Raw genomic sequence first — 15,750 nt, 5'->3', positions numbered from 1 at the left:
TTCTGATCATATGGAAAGTTTCCGAGCTCATATCATTCTTCACAATACTCCAAACGAAATAGCTTGCCGAGCTTTTCTGTTAACTCTGGAAGGTGTTGCTAAAGAATGGTTCGGGGGTCTGAGTAATAAATCTGTTGATAGTTTTGATTCTCTCGGACAACAGTTCTTGGGTCAATTCCTTGCTGTTCGGAAAAGGAAGAAAATTCAGCTTATTTACTATCTATCATACAAGGAAAAACCGAGTCTTTGAAAGATTTTATGTTACTGTTTAATCGGGAGAAGTTGACAGTGGAAACCTCGGATGAACAAATTGTTCTTTCAGCTTTGATGCATGACATAAAGGCTGATGGGCCGTTGATGGCTAAATTAGCTAGGAAATGGACTTCGGGAACTCTTCGGCAATTCACGAACAAAGTTGAAGAGTTCATTAACCAAGAAGAAACTATCTCAACTTTGATGAAGTCCAAACCTGAAGAAAGTAGGCTTGTTTCTGACTTAGCTAGAGCAACACCAAAAACTTTTGTGGAGAAGAAGAAGAAAAGAGATCATCAGAAGGTGAGAACCCCAGAAAAGAAGATTGAATTACCGCCCAGGCATAATCAGCAGCAACAATATCTAGGATGGACACCTCTAAATACAACTATTTATAAGGTGTTCATGGAGGGCAAAAAGGATCCGAGCTTCAGATGGCCTAGAAAGATTAAAGCCCTTCCTCAAAATCGCACCACTCAGAAGTTTTGCGAATACCATAATGATCATGAACATTATACCGAGGATTGCATAAGTCTTCGATTTGAAATCGAAAAACTTCTCAGAAATGGGAAGTTGTTGAAGTTCGTAGCTGAAGAGAAGGGTCGAGAAAAAAATCCTCAAGGCAGACAGAGTCATCGTTCAGGACCGAACTCAGGGCCGAACAATAACAACTTGCACAATCAGAGGCAAAAGCGTGATGAACCGAGGATTCCTCAGAACAACCAACAAAGCCCTCAGAATCAAACCGTTGTTGGGGAGATCCGAACTATCGCAGGAGGATTGGCTGGCGGAGGAGAATCCAGTTCAGCAAGAAAGGCCTACATCAAGCAAGCAAGAATAGAGGAAGTCTTTTCGCTTGAGAAGCCGTCCAAGGTACAGAAACAGGAACCAAATGTTCTAACATTTTCGGAGGAGGACGCAAAGGAAATTTCAACGCCACACGACAATGTGTTGGTAATAACTTTAACAATGGCTAATCACGCTATTCATCGAGTTCTGGTGGACAATGGAAGTTCGGCCGATATTTTGTATTGGACAGTTGTTTAGCAATTGGGCATCGGCCAAGAGAAGTTGAAGCCTTTCTCATCACCATTGATAGGGTTTGCAGGGGAGCATGTTCAACCCATCGGAATGATTTCCCTTCTGGTAACAGCAAGAACCGCTCCTAAACAGTCCATTATCATGGTGAATTTTTTGGTAATTGACCGACCGTCAGCGTATAATGTGATTGTCGGTCGTCCATCTTTGAACCAACTGAAAGTGGCAACGTCTACCTATCATTTGAAGATGAAATTCCCAACAATCGAAGGAGTTGGTGAGGTTAAAGGTTATCAAGTTGTCGCCAGAAGGTTTTATAATATGTCTTTGAAAAGATGCCTAGAGTCAACACTCTTGACGATCGGCAATTGGAGCAATGAGGAGAAGGTTCAGTTGAAGAAAGAACCAGCGAAGCCACTGGTTGATATACCAATAGCTGAAGGAAAGGTTATGAAGATCGGTTCTCAATTAACTTCAGAAGTGAGGGAAATTCTCATTCCTTTCCTTCAAGAAAATCTAGAAGTCTTTGCATGGTCACCTGAGGACATGCCAGGAATTGATCCTAAGGACATTGTTCATCATCTGAATATCCAGAAGTAAGACCGGTGAAGCAAAAGCGAAGAAAGTTTGCCCCTAAGAGAAACATGGCAATTGCCGAAGAGGTGGACAAATTGCTCAGAGATCGGTTTATAGAAGAGGTACATTATCCTGATTGGTTGGCCCATGTAGTAATGGTCAAGAAGTCCAACGGGAAATGGAGGATGTTCGTCGACTTCACTGATCTCAACAAGGCTTGCTCGAAGGATAGTTTTCCACTGCCGCACATTAGTTCATTGGTTGATTCAACAGCCGGGTATGAGTTGCTGAGTTTCATGGATGCATTCTCTGGCTATAATCAGACCTTCATGCACTCGACTGATCAAGATAAAACAGCATTTATTACTGACCGAGGCTTATATTGCTACAAAGTCATGCCTTTCGGCATGAGAAAAGCCGGAGCCACCTACCAAAGGTTAGTAAACAAAATGTTTCAGGAGCAGATCGGAAAGAGTATGGAGGTTTATGTCGATGACATGCTAGTCAAGAGCAAGCTACAAGTGAATCATGTGGCAGATTTACAAGAGGCATTTGTGACCATGAAACGATTCAAAATGAAGCTGAATCCTACGAAGTGTGCATTTGGGGTTTCATCTGGAAAGTTCATCGGTTATATGGTGTCAAGCCAAGGCATTGAAGCCAATCCAGAGAAGATTCAAGTAGTGCTAGATATGCAATCTCCAAGGAATACGAAGCAGGTTCAACAATTGACTGGTAGAATTGTAGAATTAAATAGGTTCATTTCTCGGTCCACAGATAAATGCCTTCCTTTCTTTAAAATTACGGAAAGCTTTTGAATGGTCGAAAGAGTGTGAACAGTCATTCGAGCAACTCAAGAAGTATCTGGTCTGTCCACCTCTCCTCAGCCGAACTATCCCTGGAGAAGTGTTATATCTATATTTAGTGGTTTCTCCAACCGCGGTAAGTGCAGCTTTGATTCGCGAAGAAGAAGGAATTCAGAAACCAGTTTACTTCATTAGCCGAGCGTTGCATGGTGCCGAATGGAGCAGTATGTGCAAATGGAGAAACTTGTTTTTGCTTTGGTGATTGCGTCCAGGAAGCTTTGACCGTACTTTCAAGCCCATACAATCAATGTACTAACCGAGTACCCATTGAAAAAGTACTTCGGAAGTTGGATCTCTCTGGTCGGTTAGTCAATTGGGCAATCGAGATTAGTGAATTTGATATTCATTTCATTTCGCTCAATGCTATCAAAGGTCAAGCACTTGCAGACTTTTTGGTAGAATTCACCAACATACAAGATCTGGAGATGGGTTCTTCTACTAAAAAGAAATTGGGAGCTGGGGTAGTTATGGTCACACCAGATGGGAAGGAGTTGAAAAGCTCTTTAAGTTTAGAGTTTAAGACTACTAACAATGAAGCCGAGTATGAGGCGGTAATAGCTGGGCTCGGTTTAGCCCGTGAAATGGAAGCCAAATTTGTGGAAGTACGGAGTGATTCTCAGGTGATTGTTGGCCATATTCGTGGTGAATTTGAGGCAAAGGGCAGTAAAATGAAGCTATGTTTATCAAAAGTCAAGGATATGCGAAAGGTTTTTAAAAAATTTTGTATTGTTAAAATCTCAAGGGAGGAGAAAGTTATGGTTTTAACTATTGAACTCATGCCAGCCTGGGCTGAAGAGATTGTTGGTTATTTAGAAAGGGGAGCTCTTCCGGGTGATAAGAGGAAGGCGGTACAATTAAAACGAAAGGCTGCTCAGTTCACCTTGGTCAATGGCACGATTTTCAAACGGGGTTTTATGTTACCTCTTCTTAAGTGTGTTTCTAAAGAAGAAGGCAATTATATCCTCTGAGAAATCCATGAAGGAATCTGTGGCAGTCATTCAGGAGCCGAATGTTAGCACATAAAGCTGTTAGAGCGGGATTCTTTTGGCCGAATATGAATCAGGATTCCATGCAAATTGTCAAAACCTGTGACAACTGTCATCGTTTTGCTAACATCATTAAGCAACCTCCTGAGCAGCTTAGTTCAGTCTCCTCACCATGGCCATTCTCACAATGAGGGGTGGACATAGTAGGGTTGTTACCTCCAGGAAAAGGGAGTGTTCGGTTCACTGTAGTTGCCGTGGACTATTTTACGAAATGGGCAGAAGTAGAGGCTTTGGTGAACATTACATCAAAAAATATTGAGAAGTTCCTTTGGAAAAATGTTATATGTCGATATGGAATCCCTCATGCCTTTGCTACAGACAATTGCAAACAGTTCGATTGCGATTCCTTTCGGAACTGGTGTGCTAGGCTTCATATTCGGCAATACTTCTCATCTCCAGGGCATCCTCAAGCAAATGGACAAGTAGAAGCAACAAACAAAACCATATTCAAAATCCTGAATAAGAAGCTTGGTTAGCACAAAGGAAACTGGGCGAAAGATCTTCCCGAGGTTTTATGGGCATATCAAACCACCAAAAGAACTCCAACCGAGGAAAGTCCCTGATAAGCGCCGAATGTTGCACATTCAAGCCCCTTAATTTACATATGTTAATTCCTTAGCATTTTTATTTGTTTGATTTTGTTTTGTTTTTGTGTTTCAGGACTTATTTGACAAACCATTGGAAATTGGGCTTAAAAGATCAAAAAGTTGAGCATTCTGGATCTAGGATCGAGCGCACCTGAGCTTGAGCGTCTGCAGCCAAGGATCGAGCGCATGCCTGCGCTCGCGCGCACACCAGCTAGGCTTGAGCGCACCAAATCTTGGATCGAGCGCACACGAGTAGACAGTGCACGGCAAGAATCCTTCTCCAGCAGGGATTTGGATTTCAGTCTCCCAATTGGACTGGGAGACTCACTTCCGACTTTTTGAGGATTTCTAGGGTTTTAGGGTTTTCCAATTCCCTATAAATAGGGCTCTAAACATTGTAAACAGACACACCGCTTTCTAGAGCAAAATTCAGTAAAATAGTTTGTGGAGCTTAGAAGATCATGAGCAGCTAAACCCAATTGTGGGATATTGATGTAGCCCTTTCCAAGCACAATGGTTTGATTGTATTTAATTTCTAGTCTTTCAATTTATGCATGTTGACTGTATAACTCTGAGGATTGCTACAATTGATTTCAGTTCTTCATATTAAATGCAGTTGTTCTTTAAATTCCAATTCAATATTAGTAAAGTTCTTATCTTGTCTTAGAAATTATTTTACTATTATTGAACTCAAATCATTCTTATTTTCTGTGATTATAAGAATGATGGTTATACAATGGTTCTTAATTGGCATGCAATCGATAGGGTTAGATAAGCCATGCCTAGGGAATACGGATCGTACTACACCCTAGTGTAGTATAATTTAGGTAGACGGTCCGTGCCAACCGAAGATGGGTTATGCTATTCCGTTGATTGTATGAGATTATATGTTTTCTTAATGAAATTATAACATGCATAGAATGAATTGCTAGAATTAAATAAGGTTAACCATTGATGTGCGGATTGTGGTGAAGTCAATACCCTACTCTCTCTCTCTCGTACATTTACTTCTTTTATTTTCGTTTATTTTATGCACTTCAAATTCACACAAACAAATCACTCTTTTTTAATTAAGTTAATTTTAATCTTTCAAATTTTGATAATTAAACCCCTGCAGTCCTTGAGGTTCGACACACTCAATATAGCCCTATCCTACGGGATTCGTTCTATTGCGAGTGAAAATTTTTATAATTGATATTTTTTGTCATGAAAATACCACATCAATTTTTGGCGCCATTGCCGGGGACTGCTTAACGGTTTTATTGTCAAATTTTATAGATTAATTTTAGCTTAATAATTTAATTCCCTGTTTTAAGTTGCTAATTTTAATTCTGTTTTGTGGTTGATTTTTATTTTTTCTAGAGATTGTAAACAGGTCCGAGCGCAGCCTTCGCTGTGACTGCGATCGAGCTCACAGACGCACTCCAGCAGGATCCAAGCCAGCAGCGCTCGAGCCCCCTACTCCTGCGCTCGCACCCATCTGCGGCAGTACGCTCGAGCTCACCCTGCCGTGCGATCGAGCGCACTTGCGGCATCCTGCATCCAGAACCCTAAGTGCTCTAAGGCCGTTTGTGAGCTTGTTTGTTTTCTGTTTTAGCTTAATTTTTTCCTGTTTTCTTTTAAATTTCTGTTTAGTTTATGCTAGGTCATCGTTCTTTATCTTTTCCATTAATTTCTTGCGACCTTGAAATTGAATGCACTCTTAGACAAATTAGATCCCAAAGGACCCCTAATTTGCTAGAAGAACGTTCCACTGAGACCATGGGAGACGGTAACCACGTAGCTTTGCAAGATCATTACCTGCTTACCACTTACACTACTCCCACATGTCTTCGGTTGCCAAAAATTATGGCAACCCATTATGAAATTAAGCCCAGCACTATACGAAGTTTACCTTCTTTCCTAGGGCTTAGCACTGAAAATCCTTATGACTTCCTCAGTGATTTTGAAGCAATTTGTGATACAACTAAAATGAATGGATTCACTGAGGATGCCCAAAGGATGCGTCTTTTTCCTTTCTCCGTCAAGGAAAAAGCCAAACATTGGTTTCAATCCTTAACACCTAACTCTATTACTTCTTGGGCTCAATTACAGCAAGAATTTCTTAAGAAGTATTTTTCCATAGGAATGACCAATGATACTAGGAGAGCCATCACTACCTTCTTCCAGTATGAGGGAGAAGATTTCCATGAGACTTGGGATAGGTTACAAAGCTTGTTTAGATCATGTCCACACCACGCTGTCCCGAAATGGCAGCTAGTGTAGTGTTTTTATGATGGCTGACTGAGTCCAATAGAAAAATGGTAGATGCATCATGTGGGGGAACATTCATGTTAAAAAGCGAAGATGAAGCATGGTCTATGTTTGAAAACTTGAGTAACAATTCTCTTCAGCAGGTTTCCACCAGACGAAGAGCACTAGCACCTAAAGCACTCAAAACGGAGAGTTTGTATGAAGCAGGCCATTCCCCAAACATTGCTAACCAAGTCGTTGAGGCTATCACCAAGAAGCTAGATCAAGTTCTGTTGACTGCTGGTTTAGCTCCTAATGCTACTCACACACACATTGAATCATGTTCATTCTGTTCCAGTCCTATGCATCATGTAAATAACTGCCATGTTACTGGAAATTATACTGATATTGCAAATGAGCAGGTTAATGTAGCTTTCTCCAGACCGGGTAATGATCCATACTCCAATGCTTACATTCACGGGTGGAGAAATCATCCAAATTTCTCATGGAAGAATTCAAGCAACTCAGCCCCAGGGCGACATAATCAATCTCAATCCAACAGGCAGCCTTACCAACCTCCTTCCACTTACCGCCCTCCACAGCAGCACTATCAGGCTCCCTCAAAGTCTAATTTTGAGGATCAGATAATAAAAGTAGTGAATGAGCTGACCAGCGAGATCAAGCAGTCAATCAAATCTCAAGAAGAAAGAGTCAACTCACATTCCCAATCCATTACCAACCTAGAAGCTCAAGTTGGACAACTTGCCAACACTATCAACAGAAGGGACGAAGGAAAGCGTCCGAGTAAGCCGGTGGTAAACCCTAAGGGGCACAACATGGTAGATGAGGGCACTTCACACCATCAGCAAGTTCAAGCCATCACCACCTTGAGAAGCGGCAGAATAGTTGACAATCATGTGGAGGAGAAGAAGGATGAGCACACGGAGGTTGCACAAAATCTGCAGAATGATAAAAGTAAGCAAGCAAGCAATGAAGCTTCGTCATCAGCAGCACCCACTCCAGAGATTCCATATGAGCCACAGGCCCCCTTCACAGAACGTCTCAAGGCACCTTCCCACTTTGGGAAACAAGGAGAGAAAATACAAGGAATGATGGAGATGTTCAAATAGGTCAAAATCAATCTCCCCCTTCTTGATGCCATTGCACAAGTGCCTGCCTATGCCAAGTTCCTTAAAGACTTGTGCACCCAAAAGAGGAAGACCAGAAATAACATCCCCAAGAATGTCCTTCTGACTGAACAAGTGAGTTCCCTGATTAAGCACAACACTCCTTCAAAGTTCAAGGACCCCGGGGCCCCTACAATTTCATGCATCATCAGAAAAAGAGAGATTGATAAGGCACTCTTAGATTTGGGAGCTATTGTGAATTTACTTCCCTACTCAGTATATCAGCAGCTTGGCCTAGGGGAGCTAAAGCCCACCACAGTGATTCTGCAACTAGCTGATCGGTCAATTAAGAAGCCTAGAGGGATTGTAGAAGATGTGATCATCCAGGTGGATAAATTTTTCTTCCCAGTTGACTTTATAGTGCTTGATACCGAGCCTGTGCCCAATCCTGAGAAGCTGGTTCCTGTCATCCTTGGGCGTCCATTCTTAGCCACAACAAATGCATGTATCAACTGTCGAACTGGAGTCATGGAGATCTCATTTGGCAATATAAAGGTTCGGTTGAATATCTTTACTGCATTTCAGCATGCTCCTGATCAGAATGAGTGTTTTTTTTGGGTAGCATTGAAGAATATGTAGAAGACTCACTACCCAGTCTCCTGACAAAGGATCCAGTGGAAGCATGCCTGAATTACTTCGACTTTCAAGAATTCATCACCAACCAGTACATTCAAGATGTCCATGATTTGCTAGAAACAGCCGCTAGTGCAGATTTTCATCCATGGAGAGTAATAAAGGAGCCCCTACCTGCGACATCAAGCACTCCTTATGTTCCATCTCTGCTGTCTCCACCGAAGCTTAAGTTGAAGCCCCTGCCAGCAAAGCTCAAGTATGCATTTCTGGGGTCTAACAACACCCTGCCGGTTATCATTGCTTCCGACTTTCAAAAAGACCAAGAGGACAGTCTGCTCGCAGTGTTAAAAGAGTATAAAGAGGCTATTGGTTGGACCGTGGCAGATTTGAAAGGCATTGACCCCTCTATCAGTATGCACCGGATCCATTTGGAAGAAGATGCTCGACCCTCCCGTGAGGCACAGCGCCGGTTGAATCCCAACATGAAGGAGGTAGTAATGAAAGAGGTAGTCAAGTTACTTGATGCAGGCATCATCTACCCCATCTCAAATATCAAATGGGTGAGCCCCACTCAAGTGGTTCCAAAGAAATCAGGCATCACCGTCGTTGAGAACTCTGCTGGCGAATTGGTTCCACAGCACACCACCACGGGATGGCGTGTCTGCATTGACTACTGGAAGCTCAATTCCCATACCCGGAAGGATCACTTCCCGCTCCCATTCATTGATCAAATTTTGGAGCGTCTTGCTGGCCAAATTTACTATTACTTCCTTGACGGCTACTCTGGGTATAATCAGGTTGCAATTGATCCCCAAGACCAAGAGAAGACGACATTCACATGTCCATTCGGCACCTTTGCTTACCGACGCATGCCCTTCGGCTTATGCAATGCACCTGCCACATTCCAGAGATGTATGATGTCTATCTTCTCCGACATGGTGGAAAATTTTTTGGAGGTATTTATGGATGACTTTTCTGTTTTTGGATCTTCTTTTGATAAATGTCTCCATAATCTGTCATTTGTGCTTCAACGTTGCAAAGAAACTAACCTGATTTTGAACTGGGAGAAGAGCCATTGCATGGTACAGGAAGGTATAGTTTTGGGCCATATAGTGTCCAAAAGAGGTATTGAGGTGGACCGGGCCAAAGTTGAGCTCATTGAAAATTTACCACCATCCACTTCAGTGAAGCAGATCCGTTCTTTTCTAGGGCACGCCGACTTCTATCGTCGTTTCATCAAAGACTTCAGTAAAATTTCAAGGCCCTTATGTAACTTGCTTGCTAAGGATGCCCCTTTTCACTTTGATGAAGCAAGTCAGAAGGCATTCCAGCAGCTCTGGTCTCTATTATCTTCTGCTCCCATCATGCAGCCGCTTGACTGGTCATTGCCCTTTGAGATCATGTGTGATGCATCTGACTATACTGTGGGTGCAGTTTTGGGACAACGGGTAGGCAAGCTTCCGCATGTCATTTATTATGCTAGCAATACTTTAATAGATGCTCAAGTCAATTACACAACCACTGAGAAAGAATTGCTAGCTGTGGTATTTGCTTTGAATAAATTTCGCTCATATCTTCTGGGATCAAAGGTTATAAAATTTTCTTATCATGCTGCTCTGCGACATCTGCTGGCCAAGAAGGAAACAAAGCCTCAGTTGATCCGCTGGATACTATTTTTGCAAGAATTTGACATCGAGACTCGGGACAAGAAGGGCACTGAAAATGTTGTTGCTAACCATTTGTCACGGATTTTATTTGAGACACCCCAGTCGGTTCCTGTTCATGACTCCTTCCCAGATGAGCAACTCTTGGAAATTACTCCGAGAAATCTGCCGTGGTATGCCGATATTGTCAATTATCTAGCAATAGGTCGGATTCCTTCTCATTGGTCTAAGCAAGATAAGGACTGCATCTTCAAGCAAGTTCGATTCTATTATTGGGAAGACCCAGAGTTGTTCAAGTATTGTGCTGATCAGATCATCCGACATTGTGTCCCTGAGAGTGAATTTTCCAGCATTCTTACCTTTTGTCATTCTCTAGCTTGTGGAGGACACTTCAGTGCCAAGAAGACAGCAGCCAAGGTTCTACAATGCGGATTCACATGGCCCACCTTGTTCAAAGATGCCTATGACTTCTGCCGAGCCTGTGAGAGATGTCAACTCCGAGGAGCTATGTCTCAGAGGGACATGATGCCATTGAACCCCATCCTTATTGTCGAGATTTTTGATGTCTGGGGTATCGACTTCATAGGACCCTTCCCACCATTTTGCGGGTATGAGTACATTTTGGTAGGAGTGGATTATGTTCCTAAGTGGGTAGAAGCCATTGCCACCAAGACCAATGATCACAAGGTCGTAGTGAAATTCCTCAAAGCCAACATTTTCCGCAGATTTGGTACTCCTTGGGCTATCATCAGTGATGGAGGTAGACTCTTTTGCAACCGATTTTTCAAGGCCTTGCTTCACAAATATTCTGTCACACATAAGATAGCCACTCCCTACCATCCTCAAACAAGTGGCCAAGTGGAAGTCTCTAACCAGGAGATTAAGCATATTCTGGAGAAGACGGTTAGGCCAGACCGCAAGGATTGGTCCTTGTGCCTCAATGATGCATTATGGGCCTATCACACAGCTTACAAAACCCCCATTGGAATGTCTCCCTATAGGCTGGTATATGGCAAGGCGTGTCACCTCCCTGTGGAATTAGAACACAAGGCTCTATGGGCAATCAAGGAGTTCAATTTCGACATGCAGGCAGCCGGTCCCCACCGGAAACTTCAGTTGACAGAGTTGGAGGAGCTGCGGCGAGATGCCTATGATAGTGCTTGCCTTTACACGGAGCGGACTAAGGTTTTTCATGACAAACATATTCTGCCCAAGACGTTTGAGCCGGACCAGAAAATATGGCTCTTCAATTCCAAACTCTGGCTTTTCCCTGGGAAGCTCCGTTCAAGGTGGGACGGTCCCTTCATAGTCACCTCGGTATCGGCTCATGGCGCCGTTGAATTGCGGGAACCAAAGGATGGCACTCTATTCAAAGTCAACGGTCAAAGGTTGAAACCCTGCATCCAGAACTTCGAGCCAGGTACAGATGTAGAATCCGTCGATTTGACGGATCCCGTCTATCTTTTTGATTATGGCACTGACACATTAGGCTCGAGCGCACCCCCTATGCGCTCGATACCAGAACACGGGCCTGCGGTCGAGCCCACCACGAGTGGGATCGAGCGCAGAAGCTCTACACTCACCCCCACCCATTCTATCCACCCTCTGCGCAAGTGCGATCGAGCGCACGTTAGTGCCGCTCGAGAGCACTCGTTCAGAGGCCTCACGTGACCTTTTTTGGGTCACAATCCCTTTCTTTCCCCCATTTTTCCCACTCCCAGTGCCACAGCCCCCACACCCACACACTGTCACCACCGCATCCACGCACCCCACCACCGCCTCTCCCCCGCCACCAGTCACCATTCCGTCACCAACGCACGCCCCTTCCACCACCGAGACACCCACCGCCGCCCCATATTCCCCAATTCTCCCACTCCGACCAATTTAATTTCCCTCACATTCCCCACTCTTCCCCAACCCCACCGTCCCATTTTTCTTGCAAATTTTTTATGGATATAGCAGTCCGTGGGTACACGGACTGCTCTGTGTTGGGATTTTTCTATTTTGCAGGGGTTAGGCAGGCGAGTAGGGTGGTTCTTCACTACCTCTATTTTAAGGTGCCCACCAGGTGTTCGATAAAAGGCCTCAACCAAACAGCATCATGCTTCAGGCTCCCGTTTCCACATCCCGGTCTTCTCCCGCTTGGGATACCACCCTAGAGGCCCCATCCCAGCCGTTACCTCGAATGCGGAAGCAACGGAAGCTCATCTTGGAGACATCCTTTGCCATCGACACCGTCTTCCGAAGTCTCCCAACAACAAAGTGGGCGGTCAAAGAATGTCAACGCCGCGGCCTCACTGCCTTGTTCTAGCCAGTTAGCCCCGTCGTTTACGAAGGGCTGGTCCGAGAATTTTATGCCCACCTTATCTTCGACTGTACTCGGCCGGGCATCCTCTCTTCTTCGGTGGCGGGCATAGACATTGAGTTGACCATCGACGACATTGCTGCTGCTTTGCAATGTTCCCATGAGTGCCCTTGATAAACGCTAAAATATTCATATTTTCAGCCCTTATCTTACATGTTTTAATCCTTTGGTTTTAGTTAATTAGATCATTTTACTTCTTTTTTGTGTTTTTGATGTTTTTAGAGGCTTTTGGAAGAAAGTGAAGTAAAACTGGGTGATTTAGGTTCAAAAAGAGAACAAGGGAAAATTGGAGTTCCCTGGTACTGCGATCAATCGTAAGGTATCTGCGATCAAGCGCAATACCAGAGGAGATGTTGCACAAGCCAGGCCAGGAGCGATCGAGCGTAGGTAAAAGAGGCATCGATCGCAGACGTGCGATCGAGCGCACCCGTGCGCAGGAGGCATTCCAAGTGGCGGCTACAATGTTCCTATTTCCATATTAGGGTTTTTCAAACTCCAATTTGTAATTGGACTGAAACCCTGTGAAAAGCCTAGGGTTTACTACTTTTCCAAGGACTTCTAAAGCCTATAAATAGACTCCTAAGCCTTTAGAATAAGTAGGCTTGAAGAAAGAGAAGTATAAGAGCTCTCAAGTTCAAGTCTCGGGTTTATTCTTTTCCTTGCTTTTATGTTTAACATAAATACTAAGTGTAGCTAATTTACTTAGTAGGTCTAGATTGAAGCCCTAGTTATGTTTAGTTAATATTTCAATATTGGCGCCTTTGCGATGATTATGTTATGTTATTTAACTTGGTTAATTCCTGCTTTCATGAATTCCTCATATGTGCGTGCCTGATCAACATATGCATGTGGTATGGACTAGTTAATTAAATCAATTTGGATGATCGAGTCCTGGGTTTAATGTTAGTAGCAAAAGAAATCCACACCGGGTTCTTGGGTTAATCAACATGGGGAACTGAGAGTAGACACCCATGCCCTAGGCCTCATGTGTTTGTCGATTTCCACAGATTCATGCTTTCTTAAAGAACAACTTAGTAGACAACCATGCTAAATCCTTTAAGAAAGAAAAGAATTAGAGTAGACACCCATGCCTAATTTGTTGCTTAGGGAAATCTATAGCCTAAAGAGTAGACACCCATACCTTTAGGTTGGCAAGCATTAAATGTGCATAACATGATCAAAGCATTGGCATATTGTTCTATTAGCTAGATATAATTAGTGGTGGATAGCAAAGCCCTACTTTTTTATCATTATCACTTTAAGAATCACTCTCTGTTTTTACATAAGGAATTTATTTTTAAATATAAATTCAGCAATCCTCATGGGAATGATCCTGTACTTGCACCCTATACTACCATGTTGACCTTGTGCACTTGCAGGTAAAACGTACAACAATTTACCTATTAATTTAGGTATATTTTTGCACAACAGCCCTTCAGATATCTTAGCTTGGGATGGCTCCCCTCAGTACTCAGACCTGCCATCCGACCTTACCCTGTAGTTTATTGTGGATGACATTTGCCGCAGCCGCTACACCGATTACCTCTACAACTCTACAAGCAAGGTCCTGCTACCTTCCCGCCTGTGGTTCGTGGACTTCATCTTGTAACGGAATGTGTGTCCCTTCGGACACAAGGCTTAGCGGCGCGGCCCCTTTCTTGCGGCACTCTATGCCTTTCAGAGAGGCTATTGGATTTCCACCCCCCAGCTCATTTGGGACCAGATACACAAGTTTTGGGATGGGGCGATTGTGAGGTGCACGCAGAGTTCGGCTTCATGGGGACTTCCATTCCCTTTTCCCCTCACCCAGATCTTTCAGACCCGAGGCATAGAGGGTACCCCCGCTGATGGACCTATTTCCACACATTCTCAGTTTGGCCTGATCCAGTGGAATTTGAGTTATTCCCACATGCCGAGACGACGTCGGGTGCCTGCAGCAGCAGAGGTCGTTAGGGACGCTGATGGGCCTGTTCACAATGAGCCACCTCCACTTGAGCCGGTTAACAGCACGGGAGCGGCGGCGTCCGTTACTATGACCATGTCACAATATGAGTCCCTCCACAAAGAACTGCAAGATCTCCATTCTGAACTTACGACCCAGAGAGCGGAGGATAGGCGCCAGGCAGATGAACGATTTGAAGCCCAGCAAGAACTGCTGCGCGCCATTGTAGCACGGCTGCCACCTGCTCTAGGGACATCTTCTTCTGCGCCATAGTGACAGGTTCAGTGTTTCTTTTTCCCCTTGCACTATTTTACTGTTATTTTCCACACACTGAGGACATTGTGCACTTTAAGTTGGGGGGTGTGGGCATATACATGATAGTTCTGAGCATGCAATTAATTTTCCTGTTGTGGTTTGAAATTCATTGATGGGCTTAATATGACGAATACATGATCTCTTGATTAAGGAATTCAAACTGGGTTACTCTCATTGGCAGCATGAAATATTACTTGTTTCAATTTGAGTTTCACAAGCACACCCCCCCATATTATTGGGAAAACGACCTTGGCATAAAATTCAAAAAAAAAAAAAAAAGAAGATGATCATTTTAAACTTTCCACCAAGTAACCGGACCTCTTGCCTCATTAAGCAGTGAGCGTTAGCGTCAAAAAGTGAGAAGTTTGGATTGGTTGATAGAAAAAAAACAAATAGCTTAGCTTTGTAGACTTTTTGATCCGAGTTAGTAAGTCCATAGAGGTGTCTTTACACCTAATGCCCTAAAACCGTCTGGTTTGGGAGTCATTGGCTTAACGCTCAATACATGGGTCAATTAGGAAGCTTTTGAGTATTAATCCATGCATGATTGAGATTAGTTTTGAAATCCCTTGACTATTTGTTGAGTTCACATACCCTAGTTGAATCTTTTGATATCTCATAACTGCCATGATTGAAGCTAAGTTGTGATTGCCTGTAATTGTGAAGATAGTGTTTGTTTTATTAAGCCTGTTTATGACTGAGAACCATGATGGTCACGATATTGCATTTTTGAGAACTACATGGGTATAAAATGTTTGTGGGTATCATTCCTGGAAAACCCTCACGAGACTTCACTCGTCCTCTAGGGAACTCCTAGGGGTTTAAAAGGCTTGTTGCATATGCTAAATGCAACCGTACATCCCACAAAATTTGGATTTATCTTTTTAGCTTTCACTTAATTTTTTGTTTTGTATTGCTAAGGGACAAGCAATATGTAAGTTGGGGTGTGTGATAAGCGCCGAATCTTGCACATTCAAGCCCCTTAATTTACATATGTTAATTCTTTAGCATTGTTATTTGTTTGATTTTGTTTTGTTTTTGTGTTTCAGGACTTATTTGACAAACCATTGGAAATTGGGCTTAAAAGATCAAAAAGTTAAACATTTT

The 15,750-nt window shown here is 43.3% G+C and overlaps 1 protein-coding gene across 1 annotated transcript; it reads left to right on the top strand.

Annotated features, from left to right (window-relative positions):
• Window positions 1-258: 258 nt before the first annotated feature.
• LOC132185303 (uncharacterized) lies at window positions 259-1,299 on the top strand. The gene has a single exon (XM_059599095.1). It carries the CDS (start codon window positions 259-261, stop codon window positions 1,297-1,299), a length of 1,041 nt encoding a protein of 346 aa, XP_059455078.1.
• The last annotated feature ends 14,451 nt before the right edge of the window (window positions 1,300-15,750 follow it).

This window comes from Corylus avellana, chromosome ca6 (genome assembly GCF_901000735.1).
Source record: "Corylus avellana chromosome ca6, CavTom2PMs-1.0".
Classification (NCBI taxonomy): domain Eukaryota; kingdom Viridiplantae; phylum Streptophyta; class Magnoliopsida; order Fagales; family Betulaceae; genus Corylus; species Corylus avellana.
The sequence above is the reverse complement of the archived record's forward strand: the minus strand, read 5'-3'. Positions and strand labels throughout refer to the sequence as shown.

Excerpts from the sequence above, each read along its gene's own strand:
- LOC132185303 (XM_059599095.1), top strand. The coding sequence starts at position 259 with ATGTTACTGTTTAATCGGGAGAAGTTGACAGTGGAAACCTCGGATGAA.